Source organism: Helicoverpa zea, chromosome 8 (assembly GCF_022581195.2).
Source record: "Helicoverpa zea isolate HzStark_Cry1AcR chromosome 8, ilHelZeax1.1, whole genome shotgun sequence".
Taxonomy (NCBI): Eukaryota; Metazoa; Arthropoda; class Insecta; order Lepidoptera; family Noctuidae; genus Helicoverpa; species Helicoverpa zea.
The window spans coordinates 331,069-342,764 of NC_061459.1; the positions used below are offsets into that span (position 1 = coordinate 331,069).

The window sequence follows — 11,696 nt, forward strand, 5'->3', positions numbered from 1 at the left end:
TACTGCACCCGATGACGCTAAGCTTTATGTATTGGCCATTTTCATTATGGCTTGTTTATATGTCCCGGTTTTTTGATATACGAAATTCGAGTCACATTTCCCTTAATTTTTTTTGGTTTAAAAGAATTGAGAATCCTATTATAAAGTTTAATGACGGCCAATTAAATTATCTCCACAATAAACCCAATTAAGAGGTGTGTTGGAAATTTTATCGAGAGCTGTGATAAATTTTGCTAGGTGTGAAATATTTAACGTAATAAAAGGTAGAACATTTTATAAAATACTCTGATACTATCAAAAATATTCCATTTATTCACGAGTTTGATACTTCGTTGAGGAAGTTATTTAAATATAAAATCTATCCTTTATACATTCCAAAATATCATATTTATATACACACCAATTTTGCTAAATAAAAATAAAAATTTGTCATAATGAATGCTTTGTAGTAGGATTAAACCCCAAAGACCGTCACTAATAGACTTCTTTTTCTACGTCTTTAGCAACTTCTCCCGCTAATTCCCTCTCTATCTGCTCCACAGTCTTCCCTTTGGTCTCTGGCATGATCACCAGGGCGACCACAGTGCCCAAGATGTTGAGGCCCACAAAGATGAAGAAGCCCACGTGAGCTCCGTAGCTGCTGGTGAGGACTCCAAACGCGAGGAGTTGGATGAAACCCATGAACCACGCAAGCATTACCAGGTAGCCAATCAGTTTTGCGCGAATCTGTAAGAAAAACACATATCTTTTACATAATCATTCAGGCTCTCTATTATTCTCTAAAAGTCTGATGTAAATGTCAGATACTATCTTAGTTGTGAAGAAGTTTTCTTTAAAGTCAAAACTAATATAGGAACACATAATTCATGAGAATTTGTTAATAAGTCTGCAAAATAATGATCCATCTATTTACCTGGAAATTGAATATTTCAGGCATCACAATGAACGGTATGGGAGAGACGCCGCCGCCGTAGCAACAGACGCAGATCATCAGCATGGTAACGTTGATCCACCCGGGAGTCGAATACCCGAACCTCTTCAGCAATATGGACGTTGCAATAGAGGCAAATGCTACTGCTGACGTGCTGAACGCTATTCCAAGGATCGGCTGTGGGCAAAAATGGGAACATATATAATTTGTTATCCCAAAGACGAATTAATCCTCTTTAGAGCACCATTATTATAGTCAGATTCTTGTTATTAGAGTTATAGTAATCTAGGAAATACACAAGAAGAACTAACCTTTCTGCCAAGCCGATCAATCGTCGCCATGGTCATCAACGAACCCACTATCATACATATAGGAATGCTTAGTGACTGCAGCTCAGGACTGATTGTCACTCCTGAGTCTGACAGCAGGATCGAAGCGTAGTTCAAGATAGAATACCCTCCGTTTGTGGCGTGAACCAGGATCACCATAACCATGATGAGAAAAGCTTTCCGCCATGCTTTTGTTTTGACTGAAAAACAAGAGCTTAGATTAAAGTTGATTGTTTAATCTGACTTATCTCATAAACTTAATAAAATGGAATGATGGTCTAACCTCCCCACTCAGAGACATTAATGGTTACTTAAGCCATTCCTTAGTGAAGGATTTGTATGACATTCCGTCACTAAGGAGTGACTTAGGTAATCATTAAGTGTCTCTGAGTGGGGAGGTAAGTCATACAACAGTTTAATACTTACACACTGTAATAATAGAAATGTCAGGAATAGATTTGAAATATTCATCGTCTCTCTTGATATCGTCGAGTTCTTTTTGTATTTCCTTGTCTTCGACATCCATTCCCCTCAACAGAGCGAGAGTAGCGGCTGCTTCCTACAATTTAGAGAATACTCACAATATGCACAACATTATCAATCTGTAATCAACAACAAAAAGAAAACATTAAGCATAATTTTAGAGGCAGTAGGAGCGCAAAGTCATAGGTCTCAAATATTCAAATAAATACATATCAAAAGTATGAAATAAAAGGACATGTGTTTCAACTTACATCAGTTTTGCCCACCGAGACTAAGAAGGAAGGAGATTCAGGAGCTTTGCAGAAAAGACCCAAAGTCAGAATTGGGATTCCCACAACGATCCAGAGAACTGTATAGTAATCTAGAAATCCTCCCATCGCGTACATCATGAAGATCCCCGCACTTTGCGCCAACACGAATATGGATGCCAGAGTGCCACGGATGCTGTCCTGGGCAATCTCCTTGATATACATAGGAACGATGTGGAAGCAGCCTCCTCCAGCAAGTCCACAGAATACTCTGGCTACTATGAGGCTGGAGGTACTAGCGGGCATCAGTTTGATTATCCAAACGAACTGGAAGAAACAGTAGTCAAACTTATGTTTTTGCAAAATTCGAACAATTTTATGAACACTTAGCTTTAAATTCCAATACTCACAGCTTGAAGGAAGTTCATGATTATGATGCTAAGTTTCCTGCCGTATCTGTCCACAAATGGTAGGAACAGCACTACTCCGGCCACTCCAGCTAGGGCTGGTGCACTAGCTATCCAAGATATTTCTGTATCAGTCAGTGGTCTCCCAGTGGGAGATTCTTGTGACTGCAGAATTTTTGTCATGGGCGATACCCAGCCGCATTGCAGGCCGTATGTAAGGAGTGACATGTTGCCTAAAAAATAGAAAATCATATTTTATTTAAACCATCTTTACGAAAACTTTCAAATAAATTATTAACACTTCACGTTATTGGTACTTTTAATAGAATGACACTAAAGCACTAAACTTACACAAAATTGTGACCGCCCATTGCACTCTTGTATGTCCTTTAGACTCTGAGCATCCACTAACCGTCATATTGACTATTCACTATTATTAACTGCTAACCGAAAGATAGAATGTATTTATTTATGTAGTGGAAGAAATTGCAGTTAAATTGTATTGTGAACCCAGATATCTACATATTCGCGCGCGGCTCTCTGAGATCGAGCGAGTGAGACTGGTGCTGATAATTTCGCTGAAGTGCTTTTATTTCAAACATAAGTTTACATTAATTAGGGTGTGTTCCGAAATTCATGCGACTATTGTTGGCTCATGCAAATATTTAAACAGAATATTTGACTTAGATACGAATGAAATACTTTTCTGAACTGCGTGACATGGGATTTACTTGCGAAGATAATTTATGACGTATTCTTTGTAATTTATGACTTTCAGTCGCGCCAGATGATCTCGATCACGCTTTTTTCAAAAGTAAATAAAGTGATAGGAATTTCCTTTTTGCCATGCATTCAATTGAAATCAGGGCTGTCATTATATCTAGTCAACTAGTATTGTTGATGTTAATTAATTATTACTTTGTTGTGAGAAATTGACCAGAACTACGCGTATACATTTACCAAATTCCGATTTCCGAACTCCAACATAATTGATATTTACCTACTTCTGCAACTATGTACCTTGCAGAAAGCTCTCCCCTCTTCAGTTTTACCATTCACATTCTGCCCATTCACATCATCTTCTCGACTGACTTGTGATTGATGATTTTAGAATTGCAAAGTGATTATTTTGAATTCTGCACAAGCACGTGGGTAATATTTATATTTTGATTGCAATACTGCCAACCTTAAACGAAAATAGAACTACGATAGTCCAAATATTGATATAATAACAACACCTGATACATCCTTAGATAAATAGCGTAGAACAAATAGCTTTGTTTGTGTTTACATTTACATAATAGGTAATTTTATTGCGTTATCTGTGTGTGTTTGGCCAACAGTCGTCAGATATCACGCGGAAACTGTTACCAGCTAGTCTCTCACTAACAAAATTGTCTAATTGTGTATTTCTTGCGGGATGGAATATTTGGCTTATGCCCATTTTCACCAACAAATACCTAAATTTAGGGATCCCCCTAAGAGCATTTAGGGAACACCTAATACGAATTTCGTTTTCACCAACGTTTAAGTGTCCCTTATAACCTTTATTATTGGGGGGAGCCATTATTCTAAGTGACACTTAGTTAGGGAAACGTTAAGAGATTGTTGGTGAAAACGGGCATTAGAATCTTACGCAAGAATTATCGCTCTCTTCATGTGTATGGCATCATTTCCTAAGAACCCGAGCACATTGCAAACTTTTAGTCGGCCGATAGTTCGATCGGGTTCATAAATTAGTGTGGAGATGCATGATAGTGTGCACATTATTACAATCAGGTATTCGCCGTATATCAGACCGATACAAAATTTGATTGAATTCACGGATGACCAAATGAACGGACTGTCAACCAACCATGGACCAGCCGTCGGCCAACAGTTTAGTCTCCAGTATACAGAGGCTCTTAATTTTTATCTAATCTGCTAATGAAAACATTTAGGAAAGCAAAAAGCTAATTAACAATCGTACTGTACCACCGATCACAGGTGGATGGGTAACCATAGGACAGCAAGTTCTAACACGTGAGGAAAGGCGTGTTAAGCCGTACCCGTGGGTCCCGACTGATATTTTCATATACACACATACATCTTCGACAATACCTAGTAGTGCGAAGCCGTAAAGCCAGCCGTCAAGGCAATGTATTAAATATGATCTTCCTATGAAGTCTCATTGAGATTTTTACATATTTTAATTGATACATTTACTTTAAAAAACTTCTAACATTTACAAAGTTGTAGAACATTAGATAGTTAGTGAAACAAATGGTTGGAGTACAGGCGAGGATTCCTATCGACTGCAAGAAATACGAATTAAATGTTCAGTAAGTGCTCTCGGCGAGTGCTTTCTTGTACCGAAGTGGATTAGTATTGATCGTCACTTTACATCCGGACCACTTCCAGGCTTCATTTGTTACAGGCTCTACGGACTATTGCCTTTTTGCTTTATTTATTTGTATTGTGGATACAAGCTAGATTTACACGGTAATTTTCTATTAGCTAGCATACGCTTGTGCTTTTTTTTTATATAAAAATCCCTCCGACTGAGTCAAAAACACAACTAGTGTGTCAATAAATGTACATGTTATTATATAGATGTAGGACTTGTCAAATTATTAATCGATTTAAGCTTTGACGGGCTGAATGCCCGTAAATTCATATTAGCAAAAGAGGAAAAATTGTAGTAAAATAAATATGAAATGTTAACAATAGGTTAAATACATTAAAATAATACCCATAAACAAAATAACATCGTTAAATTATAAGTAAAGTCATAAAAAATGATAAGAAAAAGAAAACCAGTTAAGGTTTTCATTAAAATAACTGTTGGTTTAGTGCTAAAGTTGTTACTGTTTAGCAAACAAAGGTATTGTTTCGTCAATACACCTATCAGCCAGGTAAGAAATGTTCAAAGAAATTGTTTGTTTAGACGACAGTTTTCATTCAGTTTTCTTTAATACTTTTATAGATGTGGCTCTTCTAGGTAAACTTTGCGGGAGTCTGAATAAACTGATTGTAAACATTTATGCAATTTTACGATTAAAATCGTAGTAAGTATCGCAGCTATTTTGTAACAATTTAATTTACTTTTTTTTACTAACTACTTATGTTGGGGTCGGCTTCCTGTCTAACCGAATACAATACCAGTGTTTTACATGATTGATTAAATAAACTATCAATATAGATATAATAAGAAGTCTACAATAAAACAACTACTTAATGAGTCTTCAAATAGAAAACCATACTATTTGTGCATCAATAACAAATAATAATAAATGAGGAAAGTCAAGTGTTGCCGTTACAGGGTAATCATAAACTAGAAGTATATCTAGTTGCTATATCACCCCGCTTGGCTTACAATCCTATCTGGTGAACTTGTGGCAAATAATGTAACGCCAACGTTTGATAACCTCACAAGGAGAGATAATTACGATTTGTTTGCTGCCGGGGCTTCGGAAAACTTTCCAGTCGTTCCGTCGTGACGTAAATACTCGTATTTAAACGTTGTGTTTAAATGTATGTACACATGACATGCCAGGAGCTCTGTCAACACTATTGTAGTCACGCATTACTTCTGCGGAGTCGAGCAAACATAACGCCGTAAGTCAGGAGATTAATGTGCTGTAAATCAAGCTCTCAGAAGTATTAATTCGCACGAAAGCTGGGGATGAAGCAACGGAATATTTCAAGATATTTTTACTACAACAGAAATGCAGAAAAAAGTAACTGCGAGAAAAAAATATCCAATATTTAAAGTCCAAAAAAGTTTTTTATACTTTGTAGTTTTTAATTTAAAACTACATCATGGCATGGGTAGTTTTACAAGTAATAAAAATAAAAGCTTTTAGCTAGTCGTTAAGCATTAATTCGCAGCTCATTCGGGCGCACGTAACCATTCATAATTCATGGGTGGTCCGGCGCTAATTATAATTTCATCATCCATCGCAGCGTGTGCGTGCAGCGAGCGCATATGCCGGTGCGCCGCCGCCAATATCCTGGCTGCTGGCGATTTCCCTCATAATTTCCGGAGCTCCGGAGTCACATATTGCAGACGTGTGCCGGATATCATGAGCGTCGCGTGCTGCTGGAGCCACTTGCCATGTAAACGCTGAACTTCCTTCACAAAGGTCAAGGGTGAACTTCAGGTATCGACGCACAAGTTACTTAGTTATTTAGGGCTGCACGAATAAAAGGCGGAGTTAGACAAGTGCCTTTATGAAACCTTGTTGCTGAATAGAATGATAAATGGATGGTATTGACATTTAGGTAGTTCGTGAGCCTAAATTACGTGATATTTTGGAGGTAATGTCGATTTCAGGCATTTAGTATTACGTAAAATTTTCTTTCTACGTAAGTGCCTTTTGATAGCCGTGTCAACAAAACTTATATAGTTCAATATTACCCTAACATACATTATGTAAATTAATCAACAACTGTCGTGACCAACAAATATTAGGTATTCGTATAAAACGTCGATTGTTTCTCCAAATCCGTGGCTATTTCCCACAGTATAATAATACCTTGGAATCGTTGGAAGCAGGAAGTTTGGAAATTGACTAAATTAATAGGGACTAAGTTGTGGACCGCGGGCGATGGCTCGTAATAACTGCATTGCGACAATATTCCACAGACATCGAACCTACAATGGCTTTTCAAACTTAAACTTTACTTCACAATTTAATGCTTTTGACAATATTTTGTAACAAAAATAGATTTGAGTTTATTGGAATAATGTTTATAGTATATTATATAGTAGTAATGTAATGTATATGTATATTTGAGTTTGCTTTGATGTTTATTTTGGTTATCATATTCTGTTTCATGTTTTCTTAACTCCTAGGAATTATATGGTTCAGTGAAAATGTTAAATTACAAATATTTTCATCATCCGTATAAAATCTAAATATAATTAGTAAGATAAATAGAAAATACCTAGCTAAGTATTCGTACATAGTTTCGCTAAATAATAAGGTTTGAAACTGTCTAAGTGCAATTTCAGCATCAGACTGGCGAAATCGCAAATTGCTTACTTAGGGTTCATACGCACTATGCGGGTAGCCGCATTACGGCTAGCCGCGCGGCTGACCGCAGGATGCGGTTGCGAATGCGGCCAGCCGGATCACGGGCAGCCGCATTCGCAACCGCAACGTGCGGTTGAAGAACCGTTGCGATTTGCGATCATGTCGATCCATTTCAAAGATGGACGTGGAAAAAGTTGCACGTAATGTGTGTAAATGTAGTAAATTTACACACGTTACGTAAAGAAGAAAAAACAAAAAAAGAAGTACTGGGTGCATCCTTATTTGCAAACACGAGATGAGAGCAACCATTTTGCAATATTTTTCGAAGAAGTAAAAAAATATGAAGATAAGTTTTTCGGATTTACTAGAATGAGCATAAAAACGTTTGAAGAATTATTGACACAATTTCGCAATAGTATTAAACCGGATGTAAAGTTAATAATAGTGCTACGGTAAGTAAAATAAATATTTATAATTCAATTTTTATTAAAATAATGTAGGTACACATTTCAAGCATCATCGTCAGTGATGGAATTAAAAAGTTCCAGATAATCACTCTCCTGAGAATTTTCGGAAATTGGCGATTGAGCATTCGTCGGATTCCTATAATCACTCTCCTGAGATTTTTCGGAAATTGGCGATTGTGCATTCGTCGGATTCCTCACAATTTCTTGAGACGTGTCTCGTCCAAACTCCGAAGACTGCACAGGCTGCGTGTAAACATTACTTCCTGAAAACTGTGCCGTTTGATATCCATGATGGGTATTACCTCGTCCAACCTCCGAGAAGTTTGTACGGTGAGAATAGGGACTATTACCAGAATAATGTGACATTTGATAACCCCGGTAAGAATTAGGCCTTGGATAATCAATGTTCGAATAATTGAAAATCTGCGCATCTTTAATTACCTTTAAAATATCTAATTTACTTTGCAATTGCATATGTTCTGGAATTTTTTTAAATTCCTTTACTAGAGACAAGAAAAAGAGGCGATCCGCGTCATCTTCAACACTCTTTCTTTCTAAATTTCTATTTAAGGCCCCGACTAACTCTCTACCGATAAGATCATCACTATTATTTTTCTTGTTTCTCTTTGGTGCCCATGAAGTATTTGATGGAAGTGTTTCTTCATTTTGCATAGCTGTGTTACCATCTTCATTTTCTGTAGTTACATTCCCCGTTGTGCTATTGACAGTTACAGTATCTTTTAAAAATAACAAACTATCGTAGAAAACATATGAAGTCTTTTTTTTTTGCCGCTGATCCGCTCTTAGTCTCTTTCGCTTTATGGGCCTTCACAAAACAGTCGCGAATATTTCTCCATTTTTTTTGAATACTCAAACCTAAAAAAAAAAAAAACATTGTTTCAGATATTTGGCGTCAGGCTGTTCATTCGCAGAATTGCATTATATGTTTAAGATTGGAATTAGTACTATCGCCGAAATAGTTCGAGAAGTATGTGCAGCTATATGGTTTTGCTTAAAAAATATATGCCTACCACAACCAACCAAAGATATGTGGCTTCAAATTGCAAATGGTTTCTCTACTAGAGCACATTTTCCGAACTGTATAGGTGCTTGTGACGGAAAACATATTAGAATTATAGCACCTAACAATAGTGGATCAATGTGCTTCAATTATAAAGGATATTTTTCTTTGGTATTGCTAGCAATTTGTGACAGCAACTACAAATTTGTGATGATTGATGTTGGAGCATATGGAAGATTCGGTGACTCAGCAATATTTCAAAACTCAAACTTTTATAAAAAAATTCAAGAGAACCGCTTGAACATTCCTGAACCAGCACCTATTTCAGGAAACAATGCAACTTGTTTCCCCTTCGTTTTTGTAGGAGACGAGGCATTTGCTTTAAGTACGTGCATGATGCGCCCTTATCCGAGAAATAATTTAAATATTACAAAAAGAACATTCAATTATAGACTTTGTGTGGCTAGACGTTACATTGAATGTACTTTTGGCATACTTGCGAATAAGTGGCGCATTTTTCACAGACCAATTAATGTTCACATCGATTTAGTTAGTGATATTATTAAGTCTGCTTGCATTTTACACAACTTTGTAAGAGACAGAGACGGATATTCTTTTAGAGACTCATTAAGTAATCCACTAACTGAAACTATTACTCGAGATAACGTGCGAAGAAACAATAGAACTGCTTTCGGATATCGAGAATCATTTGCAGAATATTTTATGCATGAAGGGAGAGTAGAATGGCAGGATAATTACATTTAAATAAAATACCTATTTTGATAATTACCTAGTTTTTGTTTTTCCTCCTTTGTCAATTCCGTACCGTGATAAATATGCACTAACTCTTCCCATGCTCTTTGTTTTAATATTCTATCAGAATACTCTGGTTATTTGGTGTTCCAAATTGCTGGCCGACTCTGGATTTCGATGATAAATTTTTCGGTATCGAATTCCATTTTACCAGACGTACCACGTGCGTACCACGTACTCACTCAATGGCGGGCAGCCGCAGACTGAACCGCACAGTGCGTATAGCAACCGTCCGGCTGGCCGTCACTCGGGCCGCAGCCCTCCGAGCGACCGGAGCGGTCTGCGGGTAGCCGCATCGCAGTGCGCATAGAAATGAATATTACGTACATAATTGTGCTTGCGGTCAGCCGGACGGCTAGCCGCAATGCGGCTACCCGCATAGTGCGTATGAGCCCTTAGACTCGTGTTTCTGTTGAAATCTTAAATAAATATCAATTAAAACTTCTTGATAATTAACAAGCTTTCAGAACCTTTTAGTTGTATTAGTGTGAAGATATGTTTTCGTTTATTCTGATCGAAAGCACTTACAAGTTTGTAGGTATACCTCCTTTTAAACTACTATTTGATTGCCCTTTGGTTATACATATCTGCTTGTTTAAACAAACACAAGAGTCAGTTACGGAGTCGGAGACTCTCTAAAACCCTTCGCTGATAGACACACGAGGTCACAAAGGTTTCCAACACGTAACATAACTCGGGTATCGCGGTACTCCGCATTGTTATCAAATATCATACATACCGGTAATCTGATTGATTTTATTAGCGTTTCGCACGGAACTGTACACAACCGCGCTAATCTGAGGCTTTTATTTTAAACTATGTCCGACGCGGGTTATTTTAGTGCACTTTCAAATAAAATTGAAGGCTTTTCGGATTACCTTTATTTATTGAATGTAAATGAATTTATTTTGTGAGTGATTTTATATGACAGCATTAATATTTTTAGCTACAGTTGTCAGCTGGAAAGTGTACCTAACCGCTGTTTCTAAACATGTTATAAAAAGTGCTGTTTTTAAAAGATGGTAATAAAAACTCCTACACACAAACATCGTAATAAAACAGTGCGCCAATAATTTAGTGGAGAACGCGACGCAACAATAATGTAAGGTCCTGTGTATAAAAGTCGGCAATTAGAACAACAGCCGGAAGGGTCAACAACTCGCTTAGAGCTGAGCCCTCGATTAGTGGTCCCTAGCGAGAGGCCCGCACTATACAACACACTATACTATGGAAACAATAAAATCTTCTGTTCCTGAAGAAATTATTGTAAAAGTATGTTTGTAAAGGAACCAGATTTTGCATTTTTCTGATCTACATCTATGTATACTAATATCATAAAGCTGGAGACTTTAATGATTTGACCAATTCTTTCAATATTAGTCGCGCGCGAAGAACTTCAATCTCGAGTGAAACGGCAGGTGAAAGTAAGTCTACTTTATATCAGTTCATACCAATAAAATGAAGTTGAGTATCAAGCAAAAGTAAAGTAAGCTTGCAAAGAACAGCACCTAATAAGATCCAACTATCCTAGTTTCATCTACACAAAAATAGTGTAAAAACTATTTAAGTATAGTTAAGCAACAAGTTGTTACCCCAAGATTTGAACCACAAGTATTACAGCACGCTGCAGTATTTACACTGCTCGGACGACAAGCAGCTGATAAGTTATATTACTGCCACTTTACAGCTAAACATGACAACCTCACACGAACCCGCTTTATATTAGGTTTGTCCACAGTTTAAGTTTTGAAATATTGTTGGACAAAACCACCAGTAAGTCAATATAACAATAATAACTTCCTTACATTATTTTTTGACGTGATAACGTCTTTAAAATCGTTTTAGTCGGGTGACATGTTCAGAAACTTGTGTCACACCAAAACTTCACGAGCGCGATCGCAGGTATAACGAGAGAGAGACGGACCGATCTCCCGTCTCATCTCGAGCGCTGCCAGTCATTCCGTGAAACTTGTCACGCG

The 11,696-nt window shown here is 37.2% G+C and overlaps 2 protein-coding genes and 1 long non-coding RNA gene across 3 annotated transcripts; 1 reads left to right on the top strand and 2 right to left on the bottom strand.

The window, feature by feature from the left end:
• Positions 1-289: 289 nt before the first annotated feature.
• On the bottom strand, positions 290-2,954 carry LOC124632397 (facilitated trehalose transporter Tret1-like). The gene is made up of 7 exons (XM_047167223.1): positions 2,750-2,954; positions 2,402-2,631; positions 1,995-2,318; positions 1,687-1,819; positions 1,243-1,460; positions 914-1,108; positions 290-726 (listed from the first exon to the last, which is right to left on the bottom strand). The coding sequence occupies exons 1-7, from the start codon at positions 2,814-2,816 to the stop codon at positions 475-477; spliced, it is 1,419 nt and encodes a 472-aa protein (XP_047023179.1). The 5' UTR covers positions 2,817-2,954; the 3' UTR covers positions 290-474.
• Positions 2,955-7,497: 4,543 nt separating this feature from the next.
• On the top strand, positions 7,498-9,690 carry LOC124632588. Its single transcript, XM_047167481.1, has 2 exons — positions 7,498-7,868; positions 8,787-9,690. The coding sequence occupies exons 1-2, from the start codon at positions 7,786-7,788 to the stop codon at positions 9,667-9,669; spliced, it is 966 nt and encodes a 321-aa protein (XP_047023437.1). The 5' UTR covers positions 7,498-7,785; the 3' UTR covers positions 9,670-9,690.
• On the bottom strand, positions 7,885-10,112 carry LOC124632589. Its single transcript, XR_006984643.1, has 2 exons — positions 9,695-10,112; positions 7,885-8,759 (listed from the first exon to the last, which is right to left on the bottom strand). It is a non-coding gene; the product is annotated as an uncharacterized LOC124632589 (long non-coding RNA).
• Between the last annotated feature and the right edge of the window lie 1,584 nt (positions 10,113-11,696).

What these genes read in the sequence shown, in the direction of transcription:
- LOC124632397 (XM_047167223.1), bottom strand. Translation starts at nt 2,816, where the DNA reads ATGACGGTTAGTGGATGCTCAGAGTCTAAAGGACATACAAGAGTGCAA. An exon ending in TCATGAACTTCCTTCAAGCT is followed by an intron (nt 2,319 to 2,401) that starts GTGAGTATTGGA and finishes TGTTTCTTCCAG; the next exon opens with TTCGTTTGGATAATCAAACT. An exon ending in TTGATCGGCTTGGCAGAAAG is followed by an intron (nt 1,109 to 1,242) that starts GTTAGTTCTTCT and finishes TTTTGCCCACAG; the next exon opens with CCGATCCTTGGAATAGCGTT.
- LOC124632588 (XM_047167481.1), top strand. Translation starts at nt 7,786, where the DNA reads ATGAGCATAAAAACGTTTGAAGAATTATTGACACAATTTCGCAATAGT. An exon ending in AAGTTAATAATAGTGCTACG is followed by an intron (nt 7,869 to 8,786) that starts GTAAGTAAAATA and finishes ACATTGTTTCAG; the next exon opens with ATATTTGGCGTCAGGCTGTT.